The following is a 21,411-nucleotide window of genomic DNA, read 5'->3' as shown; positions in this document are numbered from 1 at the left end:
ATCATTGTGTTATGGACATGATGGTTAACAATAAAAAATCACTTTGAAAAGATGGCCCAGAATAAAAATGTCTTTGCCTCTGTAAATCCAATCCAGGACATTTGACTGTTGAGAATAGTAAGTAGTTGTCTGACAGTTACTCATTTTCCAAATGAGTTGCTCTAAACCACTTCACTTTCACACTCAGAGACTCAGACAGTATTAATCATGAACTGCGATTTCTCTGCTAAAGCAAGCCATCTCCTTGAAATTGAAATGAGTAATGCAGCAGTAGAACAATGCTATTACCGAGCTTGGAGAAAGTGTGACATCCAATTAAGTTTGCCTGTGTTTTGCGCAGCACACATTGCCTTATTGAATCAAGCTATTCAAGCAGGTACAAGAGGAATGCTGTTTTGTTTCACACCTGAAACTTTGTGTTGCTATTCTGAGAGGCAGGAGAGCTGGAAGTCTCCTGTATTTAGAGCTGATTCATCTGTATGTCAAATGGGATCACGCCTGGGTCAAATCGTGTTTGGTGCCTTTGAAGTAGATTGAGTCTTTGCTTAAACCTTAGTTTGGAGTTTTGAAGCGTGCTAAATTATTTCCTGTGTGTCGGTAAAGATAACTGGAGAACAGTCTTTGTATTTGACATTTCGAGTACCAAGTGATTTGCAAATTCTGACTTTAGCTTTTTCATTATAGTGATTGATGTCTGCTGACAGCTTTTATGTTTGTTTGGAGCTGCTACCTTCTCCAGGTCTTCCTTGAAATAGATCTCTCACTGGGATTTCCTGATGAAATACAGGATAAACAGAAATACATGTAGTCAATCATTGTATTCACATGTCAGACATTAATACAGTTTCTTCTTCTTTAGCAGTGGCATGGGAGCTCGGGACAAGCCTCTCTACCTCACTTGAAGTTGAAAGACCTCCAAATGTCAGACTCCAGGGAGCGTTCCACCATAACAACAACGTCATCGATGTATCTGCTTTTACACCATTTCTTTTTTCTTTTTTTTTGTGACGGATTTCGAAAATCCCAAAGACTGCTACAGTAACTTCACCTATTTGCCAAGCACTTAGATCGGCCAGAAGCCTGAGGCACTTCTCTTGCATTTTTTTTTCTTGCTTTTTTCCTTATCAGCGAACTTTCCATTTTTCTGTGGGGGCAGTGAGCTTTAAGCTCATGCCAACATACTGGAAATGAAGACCAAAAAAAAAGTCTTCTCATTCGCTTTTGAATTTTTTTAAAGATGCTCTCTCTCCTCTTCACACCATTACTCTGTGTTTGCCATGGACTGCCCTCATTGGGGAGATGTAATGCTCTAAGCATACTCAAAGCGTAGGGGTCTTGGGGTAGAAAAGCTAATGCAGGAAACTAGAATATAGTCACCTCAGCAGGGGTGGATGTACTTCAGGACAGACACCCCAACTGAGTAAAAGCAAAGTGAAATCATAATGAAGATAGTCACATACACTTAAGACATTTGTAAATCATCCTCACCCCTAGTAAAGGACTTCCTCTTTTCCTTTCTTTCTCACAGAGTGATTGTAAATATCACCAAAATGGATCCCTCTTATCTGTGTATTTAGCTGCAGTCCCTTTCTTTCTTTTTTTAAAACATTACTTTTGTTTGGTTTTGTGACTTTCATGCAGGCGGATTCAGTGAGGGAATACACACACTAAAAGTTGTGTGGAAACTGTGTTCACTGGTCTTGTTTCTCTCCAAACGAGAGAGAAATGCAAAGACTGTAAAACGCTCCATTTCCTCCTCAACTGGCGGAGCTCTGATAGAGTGTCACTCTCATCACATGGCCTCAGGACGTTACAGAACTGTAGAGGTCAAAGGTTGATACCTCTCCTTTTAGCTCATCCTCCTCTCGGTCAATAAGGACCCCCCCCCCCCCACCCCCCACCTGTAACCCCGCCCACCTACCCTTAGTCCTGACACCACTTGTACAGGTGAATTAAAAAAAAAAGTTGCTAAATGTGAAATGTTACTAAAGAAAAAAAAACATAACAGTGGGTTTTAAAGTTTTTGACTAGTTTTATTAGGTGTTTTAGAATTGTGTTGAACTTATCTTTATCATTTTTTGTGAAGACAAAAAAATTCTGAAGATATTTTGTTTTTTCATTGTAGCAGGATTTGCGTTTTGGAGGAACAGTCATGGGGGTAGATATTTTAAGTTTGTGTATTAACCTGCCAAATGTACTTCTTTAATTTGTGATGAAAGAACCCATTTTGTTTTGTTGGAAATCATATGTTTTACAATATGGTCATTCTATTTAATTTGGTTGCAGTTTTCACATCTATTTATGAATTATATGAAGTAACGTTTTGGCTTATTTTTCATCAAGGTGCATTATTATTATTATTATTATTATTATTATAATTATTGATCAAACAACATGATTATTAGAATAATAAATATTTTTTCAGAAATTGTTGTTGGTGCAATACAAGTGTACCAGCATTAGATTCATTTTGAGTCACCAATACTTCTTTTGTTTTCTTTTGTCTGTAATAAAATGTTTAAAGTGGAGAAACTGATGTGCATGTCTCTACTTATTTTATCATTTGGTTTACATTTCTGAGTCTCAACACATTAATTAGTAATTTGATGAGTAACTCCTGATAGCTGTGGCAGCCTATAAACATTACTTAGCATTCGCCTGCATGCATCTGAGGTTAATTAGGAGAATTATCTCTGATGTAGGAAAGTTAATGGGACTGCTGTCACGGGGTTCATTAGGTGAGCAGTTTAGGCTTCATGGTGTACCTTTAAGAAACTTTAACCTTTCCACAGTTTTTTCTTTATTTTTCTTTTCATAAAAGACACCCAGACATAATCAATATAGTACATCAAGCAAAAAAAAATGTTGCCTGCTGGTTGTGTTTTCTGGTAACGGTGTGATGATGAAACTCAGAGTTGATGCAGCAGTATTTGGTCTGTCAGAGATCTACCTGAGAAGAAAAATAGGACTGCCATTTACTTATGAATTTCACAGTTGGATTAAAGGTAGAATAGAAATGGAATCTATCATCCCTCCTCTCTCTCTCTCTCTCTCTCTCTCTCTCTCTCTCTCTCTCTCTCTCTCTCTCTCTCTCTCTCTCTCTGTCTCCATGATGATGATGACGCAGTGCCCCCTAGAGCTGATTCATAAAATTTACCATATTGTTTTTCAGCTCCCCTAACCTAAAAAGAATCAGATCATTACACCTCAATGGCTTCAGCTAGACTGCTGGTGAAGTGTAATACTGATGTGTTTTATTGACAATAAATGACAACAAAGACCTTTACCTCACCACCATTACCCTTTATCCCACAACCTTGGTTTTTCTGGGCAGCTTCCAGATGTGAATGTGTGTAACTGTGTGAGCGTGAACAGAAAAAGAAGAGGGCTTTGCTCTCAGCAAAAGTACAATTACATTAAAAATGTATTAAAAAGTTAAATACACTCAAGAAGTTACATTTGTGGGCAGATGGGAGCAGAATGGAAGATTTCACACTGCATATAGCTTTAAAGACAGATGTTTTATGTACAAACACTGTTATGGCTGATTATTATTTTTTACTTTAATAATGTGTTGGATTGGACTGGACCCCTCTGCTGTTTTACGTCTCATATTGATGTTCCTCTATCGCCATCTGCTGGTGTCATCTAGTGCTGGTGGTGAGTCCATGGTTCAAAAACTATTAAAGCTAATCAACAACATCTTCATTTTATATGTTACAGAAATGCAAAACGATAGATATATAAAGAGAAAACACAAGTCTATCCTGGTCTGTAGGACCCTTACTATGTTTTTTTATCATTTTGAGAGCTGCTCAACAGAAGTCTAGGACTAAGGCCTACAACTTTAATAAAAATGTTGAACCAAGCCAAAACCCAAATCTACAAATGAGGAAAGGTTTTAAAATTATGTTTAAATATGAATTAGTACATTTCTTTTTGGCTTATTTTCTTTTCTTTTTTTTTATTTTAAGTCTTGAAACAAGTCAAAATGCTCAGTGGACAAGTGGATTTATTTCACCAGCCAATGTTCTTGTTTTATGAAAAATGGATCTCAAAGGTTCAAAACAAACAACTAAATTATGTATAAAGATTAATGTTGTTGATGTGTTTTCTGTGAAGTTGAGTCGATCTCACCTCAGCTAGTTAAATACAATTGAAACTCCATGCAGATAGAGTTTTGCCCAGGGGTTATTTCACAACATCGAAAACTGGCCAGGATACTTGGCCAGCTTGAAAAATGATATTTGCAATAGTTAATTAAATCTGTAAAAGAAATTTCCAACTAGCATATTGCATGTTAAAGATTGCTTATAATAAACAAACCTAAGTATGTTTTAATGTCTTTTTTATGTATGTATATTTGACTCCACAGCTGGGCTTTACTATACTGTATGTACTGATTTATAATAATAGGCTACAAATTAAATGAACTGGTCAAGTCCCTACATGATGCCCTCCCTTTTTGCAGAAGGTATCAAAATACTCTATACGTCACTTGTGCAATATTGTCTCCTTGCGTGTCCAATCTCCCATCACTAATATTGTCTACTGCAGCTCTGATACTGGTTCCATCGGCAGCCATCAGACCTTCTCATTTCCTCTTCAGACGGATATGAACTCTCCTGACAGCACAGGCATCGGCAGCACCATTGTCTGACAGCCAACAAACAAGACAAGACAAACAAGAGAGGACAGATCACTACCCAAACACTTGATGGCTGAGATGATACCGCCGTTGGACGACATTTTGAGAAAATCCTGCTTGTGAAACATCCTCATTTGGATAGAAGCTATCTTGTGTTTTGGGATTGCTTGTTCTATTAGAAATTTATATGTTATCTGCTGAGAGGCTGGGCCTGGCCTTTTTGTTAACTGATGCAAGTATATTAGGACGCTGCATTTACGCAGCAGTGAGTAATCTGATTTCAACCCTCTGAGGAACACTTCTTTGTTGGCTTTACAAAACACAAACAACCAGGTCAACTTTGAACAAAAATATGTTTATTGTTACATGTACCCGCCATAGTCACTGACATACAACAGTTACAATAATTGACATGGGTACTTTCAATTTTTAAGATTAAAAATATGCTAACAGAGTTTGTTCTCCATAACATTTTCATTAAGCAAAAACAATAGATGATTTACCAATGCTTACCACTTTGTACATAGAGATACAGCATGTTGTGCATAACATGAAATATATGATGGGATCTGCAGAGATTATTTATCTGCATAGTCAACAATATGATGTGTTTTTTAGACACCCTCTGTTACAATGTAATGGGATTTATTGAAGCTATAGTGTGTAGTTTATGAGGAATTTTAAGTAATGATAACAAAACTGCTGGCGCATCCACATGATACAAGCCTTCAGTGATCATGCACCCCCACCTTCCACCCCCACAAACCCACCTAAACACAACTTCTAAACACTTCAGTTCCATTTATGTCGGAAGAACGGCACTATTTTTTTCTGTTTTGTGTCTATGTATTATTATTCAATTTTACTATATGCATTTCCAGTTGACCCAGCAGTGTCCTGCAAAACCTGCACTGTAGAGGCTGACCCTCCTTCACTTCCCTCTGAGACTTTTTTTCCTCTGTGATCTTGAGTAGACTGGGAATGTGCTTACAATACCTTTGGGGAAACCCCAGATATTCACTTTAAAAGTAAGATTGTATAGGTAAAATATAAAAGCAAAGCTGATGTCACTAAATTTGCAACATTCATTTTGGTCTTTTAGCGCCAATGCAACAAAGAAAAACTGGAATATCAGCACTGACATGGCCGGCACAGATACAATCAACGCTACAATGGAGTCTTCTAAACACAACCAGAAGGACATCTACGCAGGTCTTCAGTTTCTTATAATAATGCCTCACAAACAACCGCTGGTATCCACTGTCATTTCATCAAATAACATCACATGTGGAGCGCTGACTCTGACACGGTTTGATGTGAGAATAACATGATACAAGAAAGAGACCTGCTTACAGCAACACATCTTCAGGAAACACTACATACACTGTTTTATCTCACTTTAGCTTGTGCTTGCAGATAGTGCTGTGGATTCATTTTACAAATGCATACAAATAATACAAATATTGAAATCAGTTGTCATTACCACAAATATAAGTAGCGTATGTGTATAATGTAATCAGTGTAATGCTAGTTAACTATTTCCTCGTTCAAGCCTGACCTTATTTATACACTGTACACTGTCAGTTACATATGTTCCTTATGTCTTTTAACTTTAAACTAGTCCATACATCATTGACTGTAACAGAAAGTCCTCAGTTTTAACTCAAAGGTTATTAGATTTCATATTCTATAAAACTGTAAACTATAATAAAATATGTGAAGCTAGGTTGTTAGTTTTTATCAAATGTCTCGCTAAGCCACTTATTTGTAAACTTTAGGTGAACAATATATGTTTTAGGCCACTAGAGTATATTGTATGCAACTTCGAACACACACAATTAATTATGTGTCTGCAACAATTACTCACATTTTAAGATCAGAGCATGACTCTCCATTAACTAACTAACATGCAACATGTAAGCATGTTCTAGCATTCTTGGAAAATGTCAAAAACCTGACGAAGATTTTTCAAGTTTTTTTAAACATTTTGTAGTGTTCACAAAATATGCCTTTAAAAAACTGCTTTAGCCAAATCACAAGTGAATTAATATAAACATATTAAGAATGTTCAGGGGAAGATATTGTCAGTCCATCTTGTTCAGTCTGTCCAGCATTATTCATCCGCCTCGCGCTGCTCCCTCTCCTCAGGAACAGACATGAAGATCTTCTGACAGAACATGGTGAAGATTTCTGAGGAGAAACAACTCATCACATCAGCCCTATCAGCCCTGTCTGTTTTCTTTTTCTGGGTCACTGTAGGTCAAATGTTGTCAGATTGTATTACACACTGGATCAACACCTTGGTTTGAGTCCTTCAAGCCGACTATATAAACAAACCAAATGTATCAATGCCCACAGCTGCACTCGAGTGGATATTCTCCGGCCTTGCCTAAACAAATAGACAAAGACGGTATTAAAAAAAACAAAAACGGCTCACTCACCCAGCATCTTCTTGATCACATGGGGTTTTTTCCACTTGTAGCCCAGTAGGTACGCTGGGATGCCTGTAAGAATAATGCCGCTGCCTAACAGGCATTCAAACGGAGCTGCCCAGAAGGACACAACGATCATGAAGACACAGCCCAAAACGAAAGTCACAGGGATGAACAGATACACCTGCAGAAAGAAAATACAATGGATGTAGCTGTTTGTTTCTGTTAGAACAAAGAGAGGAAGAGGAGAGTAGATAAAATGCTAGAGAATGGATCTTCTGAAATGTTTTAATTTAATTTATTAATGTAGTCTATTTTTCATGACGACATTGCTGCCTTATTATATGTTATGTACAGTAATACGTTTGTGAAATAATATATGCATCTCTAAAAAGCTGGAAAATGTAAGCAAAACTATAAATGTCATGAACTGAATAATGTAAAGGCATCATAATAATGCAACTTTGACTGATGATGTGATAAGATAATGATAAGTGTTGTGGTTGGGTATATTTCTGTTCCTTGTGGTGTATATTTCTGTTATGGTTGTGCATATTTCTGTTTCCTGTTTTATTTTGATAGTCTGTTTCTCTCCCTTGTCTTGTCTAGTTTTATTTCCTGTGTTTTCCCGCCTTTTTGATTACCCTGCCCACTCCTAATGTGTTGCACCTATTCCCCAGCCCTAGTGTCACCTGTTCCTTGTTTTCTCATTTACCCTGTGTATTTAGTTTCTGCGTGCCCTTTGTCTGTTGTCAGATCATTTTGTTGCTGTTAGTTTGTTTCTCTACTGTGTCAGCGTGTCATTTCCCAGTCGTGTTCTGTCCTGTCTTCACGTCCTTGGAGTTTTTTGTCTGCAGTTCCTGCTCCTGGATTACTTTAGTTTTTTGATATCCTGTTCTTTTGTTTGATATCCATTTTGGACTTCGTTTTTGCCTGCTTCTTTATGGACTCCTTGTGCTGTTTCTTCCCTGCTGCATTTTGGACTCAGTGGTATGAACTCTGCTTTTGTTTAAATAAATCCTCAAGTTCATTATACCCAAGGGGGTAAGGTTCTCCTTGGAACGCGTAGCTCCTATGGCGCCATTTTGATGCTAACAAGCCATCACCTCCCGTTAGCATTCCATTGACTGCCATTCATTTTGGTGCCACTTTGACAGCGAATAACTTTACATCTGAAGCGTTTAAAGACTCTATTTGTCCATTGATTATTTCTAAAGAAACACGACAGTGTATAAAAGGCTCCATTACCTTGTATCTCACGTTATGGCTCTGTAGAAGCAGTTTTTGTAAAAATAGGCCAATGATTGCGTAATAACCACGCGATACTGTCGCACAGTAGAGAAATTACCGTACAGTACAGGAGAAGCTCGCAGGCAGTTTTGACTCACATTAGCTGTTTAAGTTTAATTACTAATGTTAACTAGCATTTTAGTTAGCAATAATTAGCCTGTGTCCATGTTATCTCCTTACATATACCTACGCTCTCCGTCTCTGCAAGATTCGGAATGATTGAGATTTCTCTTGGCACAGCTACTAGAAGACTTATAACTTTTAGACAGGTTGCTCACGTCACATTTACGTCTTCGAGCTCAGTTGGAGGCTGCGCAGTAATGCTCAGCCATCACTGGAAAAGTGCTTCTAATATCCTTCACTGATCTCCGTCCAGAGCAACGGGATCTGTTGGTCCATTTTATATATGTCAATGATTATACCCTTGCCTGCTCTCTACGTTTGGGTCCTCAAATCCCCCGTGTCATGACAGATAAACAGTCAAAGTTATTTGCCTTATTGGGTTATTTGTGTGTATAATCAATTAAAACCAGTAGTGGAAAGTAACTAAGTACACTTTCTCAAATACTGTACTTAAGTACAATTTTGAGGTACTTGTGCTTTACTTAAGTATTTAAATTTTCTGTTACTGTATACCGCTAAGATTTTACTTTTGACTCCACTACATTTATTTGATAACTTTCACTGGTTACTACAAATTAAAATGAATAATACAAAATAGAATCAACAAGTAAATGATGATGTATCATTATACTTTAAGATAGGACTTTATTGATTTCCAGGGGGAATTCACAAGGTACTCACCCATCAGTATATAAAGTAATTAAATTATTTCCATCTTTATCAGCTTCCATTTATTTTTGGCTTGTTGGGCAACAATTCCATAATAATCTTTCAACAAATTGTAATTCAAGTGGTCTCAGTGAAAACTAGACTTCTGCATCTCCTGTTTTCACGCGTTGGAAAGTCAGTGTTCTGCGTATGCAGCTTTCTACCCACTGCAGCTTTTAAAGTTGCATACACATTAATGCAGCAATCATTATAATTCAATTATATAATAAATGGCCCATCCTGAATGATAAGTACTTCAACTTTCCTTTTGGTACTTCAAGTTTGAGCTATATTTATTCCTTGTTAGAGGTTCATCTTTTAAAACAAATGGGATGAGAGCCTCAGGCTCAAAGGTAAGATGAAAGACTGGTCAACCAAAGTAATATTCCCATGATGAAACAGAAACAAAGAGCCATGTACATGTGTGCAAACACCACTCCCTCCTATTCTGAAAACACAGTATGGTTCCACTTCCAACCAACAACAGGAGCAGTGATACAATGGCGCTTTCATTTAAAAATAATAATAATAATAATAATAGGTGGATGCTCGATGAAACCAGGAGACATGTTGATGTTTTAGGCAGACAAAGAAACTGGCTGAGGTTCAGGTAGAGCAAAGGTCTTACATCACTTGTATACCTCTACAACCTTTCAGACTAGGGTACTCTACCTTAATTGGCCTTCTGAGGTCGGGCTTGGTAAAGCGCAGCCAGAGCATGCCAGCAATGGCCATACCAACACACAGCCAGGTGAAGAAGCTGAAGAGATTGATGACAGAGAAGATGTCCTGGGAGATGGCGTACATCATGGACAGCAAACACTGATACAAGGGAAAAGGAAGTTTTTGTTTTGTAGCATATAAACACACACATGTACTCCTCATGTTCTTTGGATATATGTTTTAAGAGTGATTCTTGTAGAATATGTTTTATGGTAAATGCGTTCATGCTGTGAACATTCAGAGAGTTGTAACTAGTTTTAGGGGCTTTGACAAAAGAAATCTTGTCTAATAAAAATAACTAAAAACTAACAACCATATTTAACTGCTCAAAATTGAAGGACACACGTCAGAAACCTTTTGATGCTGTTGCAGATAGATTATTTACTAAAACCTCATTGGATGTCATAGTAGATTGTTGGGCTTATTTGATACCAAGAATATTTAAAGGTGATCACTGATAAAACACAAAAGTAAGATGTCAGATCATTGCTGTTAGTAGCAGGCGTCTTACTGTGAAGATGAGGGAGGGCACTGGTGTGAAGAGGTCTGTGTGGACCAAACCCAGAGCAGCAGGGAGTTGACCCTCTCGAGCTCCAGCATAGAACAACCTAGAAGAGAGAAAGCTTTGTTATGGTTATTTAGTGATGAAATAGTTGGCCTTAATAACATTTTCCAACCAGTAACAGACGCAGATTTACCCTGATATCATATGGAACTGCACATCGTCCCAACATTTTACAGTGTTTAACCCCATAAAGACCTATGTCTGACTGCAATTTAATCATTGCAAAGGAATATTGTGCTCAAAACTGGTTAAACTTTTAAACACACATCCACCAAACAAGAACTCCCGAAATTTAGTTCCCACCCCAAACACATTGAATTAACTGTAACAGTTATAAACTGTTGTATAAGAGCATCAAAATGCTACTTTGACAGAAGTTTTACTCTCTATATCCAAACACACACCGTGCTGAGGTGAACAGGGATCCGTTGACGGCTCCGAAGCAGGACAGTCCCACAAAGACAGGAATCAGCCAGGACATCACACCAAGATGGTACTCCCCAAAACTCTGCCAAACAGCACAAACATACATGAGAAAATACAACCTACCAACAAGATGCAACGGATGGCTTTGAGTTACAGTCTGCAAGTTGTAGCTGTGGTAAATGTATGACAGAAGTTTGAAGCTCACCACGGCAACAGCCTCAGACTCGACCATGACTTCAGGAGAGATGGTGGTGAAGTAGGCCAGGTTGGTAAGAACGTACACCACCGTCACTATCGGCATGGATATGATGATGGACAAGGGCAGGTTTCTATGGGGGGAGGTCATAGGTCATTTGAGGAAATAACATATTATCTAATAATATCGGATTGTTTTCTTTGTATTTATGAGATCAGTGATTTAATGTGTGTTCAATTTTATGCAATCCAGTTGGCAAATGTGACCATAACATTTTATATGTAAGTAGTGGTCAGCCGTGCTAGATTATGTAATATAAAACAAAACAACTGAGACAATCCAAAACTCAAGCTTGTAATTTGCTTTTGTCAAGAGCTGTTGATTCAGCTCTACAGACGTTTTTGAGACTGCTTTTTGTATTGGATTGGAGTAAAATATAAGGGGCATCATGTCACTTGTATACTGTATCTCCATGCAATCAACTTATGGTAAACAAACTCAGTCATGGATGATGGCAGTTATGTTGTTGGCATTTAAATCACCTCTCTGGATTGATCATCTCCTCGGTCACGTAATTCAGGTAATTCCTAAAATAAATAGAGTTCAACAATATTTTAGGGATTGGATAAATACTGGAATTATATATATATATTGTTTTGCAAAGCAATCACTTGGCAGCTATGAATAAATAATTTCAATTTTTGGTCTATAATTACAAAGGTCTCACCAGCCTCCAAACGCAAAGAGACCACTGTACAGAGCTAAGACAATATTGTCCACTCCCAGTTTGCTGCCTTCAAATGCCTTGTCTGGTTTCAGGTATGGCACATCACCTGCACACGCACACGCACACACACACACACACACACACACACACACACACACACACACACATACAGGAAGAAGAAGAAGTTAAAGGAGTCAACTGAAACATTTCTCTCTTCACTATGAGCTTTAGTTCATGAAGTTCATGAATCGTGTGGTTTCATAGACATCTAATGGATTCTCATTCAGGGCTGCTGCCTCTACTTCTTACATCAAGGCCAGGCTGTTGCCAGCTGCCCTTTGACAGGCTTGACATTTTAAACTAGCCAGCTGGGACTCTAAACACTTTGCTTCCAGTTTTGAGCATCTGCTTAGATGAACTGAAACGAAACATAATCAGGATCTGTCCAGCTGACATTTTACTAAATAAGTGTGTGTGTGTGTGTGTGTGTGTGTGTGTGTGTGTGTGTGTGTGTGTGTGTGTGTGTGTGTGTGTGTGTGTGTGTGTGTGTGTGTGCTTGTGTGTGCGTGTGTGTTTGAAATCTTGAGTTCTCTCCTCTTCCTCTCTCTCCTCAGATACCATGAGGCATATTACACACACATTATTTTCTCATTCTGTCCTTCTCTCTCGCTCTGTAAGACCACAGTGTGACAACAGCCGGCAAGCTTCCCCGCCTAGTTTCCATGGTAACACAGTGTGGCGCACAATGGTGGTGGGCAGGGTCTTGCAAAAAAAAAAAGGGGGGGGGGACGGTGGGGCAGCAGATGTAGCATGAAGCAAACGATGGCCACCCTGTCTTCTCACGCTGTTGTATTTTGAATAACGTGACTGGAGCTGATTCTGTTGCTTTACTATTTAAGTTTTGTAAAGCATATCTATCTTGTTTTATTCAAGATGAAGTTGACATTGCACTTGTGAATCATATCAGCAGTGGTTGCCTCCATGTTTAGAGCAACAGTATGACAGATTCAGTTCATATTGAGATTCATTGTAAGGACAATGAATTAATGCAGGCAGAGAAATTGTCTATTTTTACAGCATCAATGTTTCTAAAATGTCATGCCACTATTTCCCTCATATAACTATATCAATGATATCATGGTTTGTTACATATTGTACATATTACATATTTACAGGGAATATAGGCCTACATATACAGTATATTGTACAGATGAGTCATATATTAAACCAATTATGCTCATCAGCGTTCAACTTCAAAGTACACCCACGCAGAAACACATGTACATGGCTGCACACTTGCTCAGACTCAAACACATAGCTGCAGACAGACAAGCCTTGTGTTTAAACTCATCAACTGTGCTAACAAACTGAAACGAGGGCAGTCTGCTTGGTTGGGCTCATTAGTGTTAGTCAACAATTTGTTGCTCATTAGAGACAAAAGAAATAAACCTCAGTTTCAGCAGCGTCAGTTAACACTGATGGATATAACTATAATTTGGTAATACCTACATTATTATTATTATTATTATATTGCAATAAACAATGAAAACAAGTGGGAATTGGTTTAGCACACTGTATACAGCTGGATTCTGGAAAATACACACTTATCATATTGGACGGTGGAGAATGCAATGTTTGCTAGGAGAAAAGAAAACACACAAATACCCATCAAAGAGGATTTGAAGCAAAGTTTGATGACACTTAAGTTTCAAAAAAGGTGCCAGTTTAAACTGATTAGAATCTATTTAAAAGGTTTAAAAAGTGTCAGCCAAAGGCAGCAATACAGTTAAAATATCTTTAATTTGGCACGCACATCAAACAAGAAGCAGTTTTTCTTTCACACTAAAGTGATGAGCTTGTTTTCCATGTATTTTCTTGGTCTAACAATAAAGTTTTACAAGAGATTGGACTTAGTATCAACTTGTCTAACTCATCCACTTAACTCAGCATCAAGTAGCGATCAAGATGATAGTATTCACATTGGAAATGATACCAGATAGTAAAATAGACTAAATTGCAAAACCCAGCTGGCAATTGATATCAGCTTGAGTAATAACATTAATCTGTTGGAATCATGTGTTATTATCACTGCTTTGGGTCTCTTTGTGTTTTGAAGACCACAGAATGTTCTGCAGCTAAGTTTGACATTGTCTCTGAATGAGCCTAACCACGACAAACAATCGGTGGCTCAGTCAGTGAGTAAGTGGGACTCACCTGTGGAAATCTGGATGAAGCCAAAGAGGATGATGATGATCAGGGCTAGCAATTTGGAGGCTGTGAACAAGTCCTGCACCTTGGTGGCCGCTCTCACGCTTATGCAGTTTACAAACGTCAGGGAGGCTACAGGAGGTGGGGAGATACAAAAGAGAGTAGGGGAATAATCACCTGGAATTGAGTGTATCAAATAAGTGAATTTGATTATATGTCATCTGTAAAGAAAGAAAATGAAGTCTTTGCAAGCTAACCCCAGCCAACAATCCCCACTCACTAAGACACAAGCAGGCAATGAGCTTGGCTGCACTGTCAGGCACGCTGCAGTTTGGGTAGAGAGGTTTCAGAAGGTAGGTAGCAAACACCAGCGACACCACATACTGTGATGACGGTCTGATAATGAGCATCTCCACCCACAGCTTTAGAAAAGCCGCCAGTTCGCCATACACCTCCAGGATGTAAGTGTAGTCTCCCCCCGACTTGGTGATGGTTGTGCCCAGCTCAGCGTAGCATAGGGCGCCCATGGTAGAGATCACTCCACAGGCAGACCAGATGATCAGGGAGAGCCCAGCTGAGCCGGTCTCTTTGATCACACCTGTTGGAGTGACAAAAATGCCAGAGCCAATGATGGTGCCTATGATCATTCCCACACCATTGAAGAGAGTGATGCTGCGTTTGAGCACAATCTTCTCTTTGGCAGGCAAGCCGATGGTAGGGCCTGTGTCAGTGGGAGCAGGGACCATGGGGGTAGATGGAGACGCTGGGTGCTCTACAATCAGATCATCTTGGTCTGGGTCTGCTTCAGCTGCTGGAGGAGAGAGGACAGCAGACCAGGAAATGAGACAAGAGAGTTTCACATTTGAGGTACGGCCGTTTGGTGTTGCCAGTGGTCACAAATAAAAGAGAAAATTATCAAAGTAATAAAGTAGTCCTAATTTGCTTTGCTGTGATATTTCAGGCACTGAATCATTTAACAGAATAAAATCCCATACTTGTTATATGAAAACAAGAACAAAACAGACATTGTTTTCTAATGTCCATGTGTCAAGCAGTGTGCATTCTGGTTCAGCAATTTGGGGGAAATGTGTAGCATGGACTGTTCAAAAACAGAATAAACAGGCTCATCTGGATATTTTAACTGTTGTTTTCCTAATGTACCTCTCCCTCTGTTAATGTTGACACACACAGCATCAGGTGATTCTGTTTACACAGTCAAGAAAGGGCCCACATGTAAACACAAGCTCTATTTCTGCGTAATATGTGTCACATTCCCTCACCTGACACCTCAGTCATGTATCACTATCACACAGACACCCAAAACACCATGATTCATCACTATAGCCATATCACTCTCAAGGTACTTTTGCATCAGGCAATGTTGCATCAGAACGCATGGCAGAATAATGCAGCCCTGCACCATGTGGTATATACAGGAGTGTGAGCATGCACTGTACCTACCCCCCATCTTCTCCTGGCTCACCGCCTTGGCAACGCTCTCCCGGCTGCTCCTTAATTTCAGCTCCGGCTCAGCCATCTTCCCTCTTTATCTGGGTCCCCTTGTTTTGTCTTTTTCCTCCTGCCCCCTTTCCCTTACTCCCTTTATGTCCACTTCCTCCTCCTGCCTGGATTTCCTCTCTGTCTCCCCTTACACACACAATCCCCCCCACCCCAAGCTCTCTCTCTAGCCCTCCCTGATTCGTCCTCTCTCACACACATGCACACATACTCTCCTCTTCATTTGCAAACACTGCCTTCGTCACTCAGACTGCAATTCATCTGACCCTGATCCTCTATCGCTCCCTCCCTCTGTCTCCCTCCCTCCCTCCCTCCCTCCCTCTGTCTCCCTCCCTCTGTCGCTCCAGGATACAGCAGGGAGGAGCTGAACCTTTGTGATGCTGCTGCTGCTGCTGCTGCTGCTGCTGCGTGAGCCTAAACCCACTCCAAATGAATGATGGGATAGCTCAGAGGGGGAAGCAGGTTACTGGCAGACACCATTTGGAGGGGCCACCATGTGATGCTGTAATCTTTGTGCGTGCTGCCTAATCCAGTAGTATACAGTATATCCATGTGTGTCTGTGTGTGCATTCATGTCAGAGTGTATTAGGAAGGAAGATGTAGATCCGGTGCTCCCTCTAGTGGTGTCAACATGGGAAACAAGTGTCCCTGTTGTGTCGTGCAGAAAGGTGACACCAGAGAGAAAATGGAGACCCACTGGCCATGTTCAGTGCTGCCACTTCAGAATAATGATGATAAGGCACATAATGTTTCTGTATCACGTGATTCACCACTTTATTTTCACCATCCATCCATCCATGTTGGCTAACTGTGAAATTGCCACCAGGTGTTCAAACAGGACCAAACTTGTAAACAGCATTACAGAGCCAGTGTGCTCATACTGCTCCATAACAACAGGGGCAGTACTTTAGGAGGGTACAGACACATACTGGGCTAGATATATAGATTTTTTAAGAGTAAAATCAGCTATTGAAATTATTTTGCTGGATATTCTGTACAGTTGGAAAAAATAAAGACAATTTATAGTTACCGAATTATAACTATCTGAGTTGTTTGAGTTGTTAAAATATCAAACAATGCATGCCTTTTATCACGAAATTGATAAACGTTCGGTGCGCTTCATAAGAAAAAGGTTAAAAGAGGCTGTGACATTTTTCGTCGATATTTTTTACGTTTTTATTTGCAAAATTATAGTCTATAAGGTTGATTTCCCTGAATTTATGTTAGGCACTTGGCTTGGCGCTAATGGGTTGCACGTCACCTTTTCAACCACAAGATGGCGATCTAAACACGTTACTGCGGTATAATCATAGGCTGTATAAAATAGGACATAATAAGATAAAATAAGAAACTATTAATCATTTGTGCAAGACAGCATTACAACTAAATTGCGATTGCACTCCCTGACATTAAAAACAATATTTAATATTAAAAACAATATAAAAGAAATACATAAAATAGTAGGCTTCTCTATATGCAAATAAACAATAGCGGTAGCCAACATGCAATGCAAGAGAGGGAGATGGTGTAGGCTACGTATTTTCATCTCAAACTAATAAATTGAGTTTGTTTTGAGGCCATTTATGAAGTAGCCTAACAAGTTCACTTTATGTGTTTTCGACGTAAACATGCACTTAATGTGTCGCAACGATACTGAGTAGGTAATATGAGCTACTGATGTTATTATCAAGATTTATTTGAATAAGGGTTAAAAAGTGCATTCCGAGAATGAGCCCCGTTCTGTTTCCGCGTTAGTAACTGCTTGCATTACTATCAACGCTGACAAATACGGCCCACGATCACCAAGCTCTGTTCAAGTGAACGTCTTAGCTTATAAACGGTACAGCGTGGAGCCGTGACTGGTTTCCACCAGGGACACTTTCTGCCACGGGTCCGGGGACTTTCCCCTGGGCGGGAGAGAGAAACTAGGTTCTCCGCATGTAGCCCAGATAGCAAGCCTTCTGAATGCCCGGATGTTTAAGGCGAAGCGCGCTGCATAAATAGGAAGCGAGACAACGGTTATTCACAATCACGGTGTCACAAAAGTTGGAAATGGTCCCGCAGTATAACGTTAATCAATAATAGCCTAATCTTATACAATGCGAGCGGCAGTTTGCTCTTTCAAAAGATCGTCTCTGTTGTTTGTAAGTAGTCTTGAATCAAAACGTTCAAAAAACCGTGAGGGATCATGGGTAATGTAAATCAAATGTAAAGGTATATTAGCCAAATAATGGCCACCGCAAACTACAAAGATGTTATTATTTAGGCTTTATACGTTATTATTTGTTTGTAGGCTACAGGCACAATCTGTGCCCCAGCACTTCGAAATGCATAACGCAACATATTGGATTGCAATCTGGCTGCTATCACTGTCCAAGTTGCATAGTTTACATTAATGTTTAGCACAAAAGTAAGACTAATTGCAAATCCTCCATTTTCATGTCAAACTCTCTCTGATGTCTGGTGTCAAGTAGGCTATATTATTAGCTAAAAGAATGAATATGCTAGTGAGGGAGGAATAAGCATCTGGAAAGTATAGCCACATTGTTTTACTGGGGAAAAAAACTCTTGTAGCGTCAGTTCCACTGTTATAATTTTAAAAAGAAAATCAAAGGAATTATATCAGAAATTCTTACAATAAAGTAGGTTTATTTAAGCATATTAACAGTATTACATTCTCTTACAACAGCTGTAACAAGAATTATGATTTGCTTAATTTTCTCTTATCTTTAAGGACGGTATTGTAGAGGTCGCATGTAATCTGTCGTCATTCTACCTAGTAGCAGCTGTAGTACCGGGGGCGACATTGTTTTGTAGGATGGTAGGGGGAGACACATGAATATTCATTAGGGAACTCATCCCTGAATGGCTAGTACTCGTTGCCCGCTCTGGTTGGGTTGGTTAGGTTTAGGCAAGAGGAGGGTTATGTTTAGGCAAGAGGAGTGGGTAGGGCGAGCCAATCAGGGATGCACTGTTGTTACGCTTGCTGGCAGAATCACTCGGGGCTGCAGGCCCAAAACTCACTTTTATCTCTAATATTCACCACACTGGGGCATAATCATTTACATTAGAACATTTTTAATTTAATTTCACGTAGGCTATAATAAATTAATGTATCCACACAACACAAGCTGAGAATCAAATCAATAACAGTGTTTACAGAGGTCCACATCTATTAGGCTACTACCAATAGTGGCACACAATAAATATGTAAGAAATTACTTAAATTAAACTATTATCCTACAGCTTGTATTCTTATCTTTTTATTTGAATTGACTAATAACCATTGCCAGAATAGGTATTCAAGTCTTAATTGAAAGTATATAACTATTAATAATTGTAATGCTGGAGTTGGTTCAAGTGGAGCCGATTTACTTTATATAGCCTACTTTACATGTCATTTTGTTTTGGGTTGTTCAGTCTACAAACAATGCATCATGTTTTATGATCTGATTTTGTATGTTAATCTGCACAAAGAACTTACTGCAGCTGTACAGTAAAAAGTAAAAAATGAAATATTTCCCTTTTTTAAAATGCCAGAAAATGGAAATACCTTAATATTGTACTTGAGGGAATGTACTAAGTAACTTTCTCCTGCCAGTAACTTTATCATGGCAGGTCTAAGCACATTGTGATCCTGCTGGTTAATAATTTTAATAATAATACATTTTCCTGTTGATTGGTATGCTTCATAACCCCAAGAAAATCTTTTCTTAAGCCATCGTTCACTTCTGTGAGGTGACATGATAATTAAAAAGATGAAGTCAATGATGTTATACAAGTAATTGCATTTACTCAAGTACCTCACCTAAGTACAGTTATGAGGTGTTGCATTAATATTTCCATGTTCTACTACTTTTAACTTATATTCTACTATACTTCAGAGATCATTAATGTACTTTTCATTCCACTATATGACCCAACAGATTGATATTTAAATACAGAACACATCGCAGGTTGATTATGATAAAATTAGCTCCACCTCAACCATGTAGGCCTACAACATTGAAATTCTGCCTAAAATGCATAAATTATTGCAAATCATATTATGAGAGACACAAATGATCCCTACTGCAATAATGTTTGTGTAATTTGAATGAGTGGGATGACTGCATTGCTGAGATTATCAGGCAGGCAATTATTTAAAAATATATTGCTTGTATGATTGGACTGATATGGCATTATACCCAATGTGTTGCACCAGTATGATGGCACATTAATTACTGCTTTTGCTGACAGTGATGACAGATGTTGATGGACAGCCAGCCCACAGGCAGCACTGTGACAGCATCTTAAAGGAGGCTGCAAACCTGCTGCAAGAAAAAATCATGATTTTCTTCTGCATTTAAATGCAGCTTGTGCTCCATCTCTTTCGGTAAGACAACGGTGTCTTAAAAGTAGACTGTTTAAAAATAGTTGGTGGCAGAGGTGGAGGAAGAATTAATATCTGGATTTAAGTAAAAGAAACAATTCCACAGTAGAAAAAATACTGCATTGAAAACACATGTGTAGGCTTGTTCGCAGTAAATATACCCAAGTATTCAAATATTAACACTCATTGTGAAGAGGGTTAAAATATTGATGAGTAAACAGTATTTAATGGTTGATCCTGGCGTAGCTAAGCCTGATTATCACACACTAAACTACAGCAGTGTGTCATAATCATAACCGTATTGCAATAATGCCACCTTCTATCTCTAATCTGGGGATTTTTTTACGCTTTCAAATCAAATTAAGGATTATTTGCTCACTACATTATGTAGAAAATGCGTTATTATAGAGCTAAAACAACACTGTATGTAATGCTTTTGGTGCTACAAATTTAACATTTTGACAGTAATATTTTAAGAAGTTTATCTCATGAGTCATGTTGAATGCAGCCTCTTAATCTGCAACGTCACTTCTGAGTGCAGGCGTCAGAGGAATGTCATATAAGGAATAAGAACCAGTACCTCAAAGTTGTACTTACCAGTGGGGGTAGGGCATAGTTCATGGGTAGAAGTTATGACTAACATCTGGCAGATACTGAGCATGTGTTGACATCTCTGGGAAACAAAAATATCAGCAAAAACATGGTCACCAGTGCACCACTACAACATGTTTAATTGACATAAACTTATAATAGTTTTGACAATTTTCCCCATTTCATATAACATGTCAGAGGCCTTCATCATACTCCCTGCAACATCATATGATTTGTTTTTACGTGTCTCTGTAAGCATCAGATTGTGTATTCTCATTGTCTTTTCCCTATTTTGTCTTGGATTGCTTTCATTTATTTTTGGCCTTTCTATTTTTGGCTGCTCTTTATTGTTCTCGTGTTGCTTTTTTCCTTACAGCTTTCTTCTCGCAGTTCCGTAACTGTAATCTTATTTCACAGGCTGCTTTAATCTCCTCTGTTTTTACCTTTTAATACCTGTCCACTCTTCAAAGATCCATTCAAACTGAAAGTTGCTAAGCAGGGACATAATTATGTGCTTAAGGTTCCGTCTACATTTTTTGGCATCTCCATGGTTACAATGCCATTTAGTGACCTAATAATAACACTTGAAACTGCAAGTGAAATGAAATGGTGTGCTTACTGCAGTATCTTTGTACATGTTCACTGCTGCACTGATATTTGCGTATCCAAAGAAAAATTGTTCCACTCATCACTGTCCTTGTTTATGGACAGGAGCAAAAACATAACAGTAACCTAATGCTGAATGTCATTACTCCTGTTTTATTCAGATCTACACCATTAAACTGAAACAAAATATTTTCTCTCTCTCTCTCTCTCTCTCTCTCTCTCTCTCTCTCTCTCTCGCTCTCTCTCTCTCTCTCTCTCTCTCTCTCTCTCTCTCTCTC

The 21,411-nt window shown here is 38.8% G+C and overlaps 2 protein-coding genes across 5 annotated transcripts in view; one reads left to right on the top strand and one right to left on the bottom strand.

Moving 5' to 3' along the window:
* Positions 1-2,532, top strand: part of LOC144520748 (TOX high mobility group box family member 2-like) — a 74,451-nt gene extending 71,919 nt beyond the window's left edge. For 2 of the 3 annotated variants that reach the window (XM_078254723.1, XM_078254725.1), the window contains one exon: positions 860-2,532. In XM_078254723.1, the coding sequence (XP_078110849.1) occupies positions 860-902 (43 nt within the window). In that variant the 3' untranslated portion in view covers positions 903-2,532. The remainder of the gene's footprint in view (positions 1-859) is intronic. The other variant, XM_078254724.1, reaches the window with a different exon arrangement.
* A 2,450-nt stretch (positions 2,533-4,982) lies between these two features.
* On the bottom strand, positions 4,983-15,806 carry LOC144520747 (large neutral amino acids transporter small subunit 1-like). Of its 2 annotated transcripts, none has more exons than XM_078254722.1 (11): positions 15,508-15,806; positions 14,327-14,854; positions 14,053-14,178; positions 11,839-11,944; positions 11,654-11,698; positions 11,121-11,244; positions 10,894-10,997; positions 10,436-10,532; positions 9,874-10,023; positions 7,090-7,264; positions 4,983-6,838 (listed from the first exon to the last, which is right to left on the bottom strand). In XM_078254722.1, exons 1-11 carry the CDS (start codon positions 15,581-15,583, stop codon positions 6,762-6,764), a joined length of 1,608 nt encoding a protein of 535 aa, XP_078110848.1. In that variant the 5' UTR covers positions 15,584-15,806; the 3' UTR covers positions 4,983-6,761. The 2 variants fall into 2 exon arrangements, with proteins under 2 accessions (XP_078110848.1, XP_078110847.1); XM_078254721.1 differs by having other exon boundaries at positions 14,327-14,857; positions 15,508-15,804.
* Positions 15,807-21,411: the final 5,605 nt, after the last annotated feature.

The sequence above is a fragment of the Sander vitreus genome, chromosome 7 (assembly GCF_031162955.1).
Source record: "Sander vitreus isolate 19-12246 chromosome 7, sanVit1, whole genome shotgun sequence".
In the NCBI taxonomy this organism is placed as follows: domain Eukaryota; kingdom Metazoa; phylum Chordata; class Actinopteri; order Perciformes; family Percidae; genus Sander; species Sander vitreus.
This window is presented reverse-complemented; position numbering and strand designations above follow the sequence as displayed.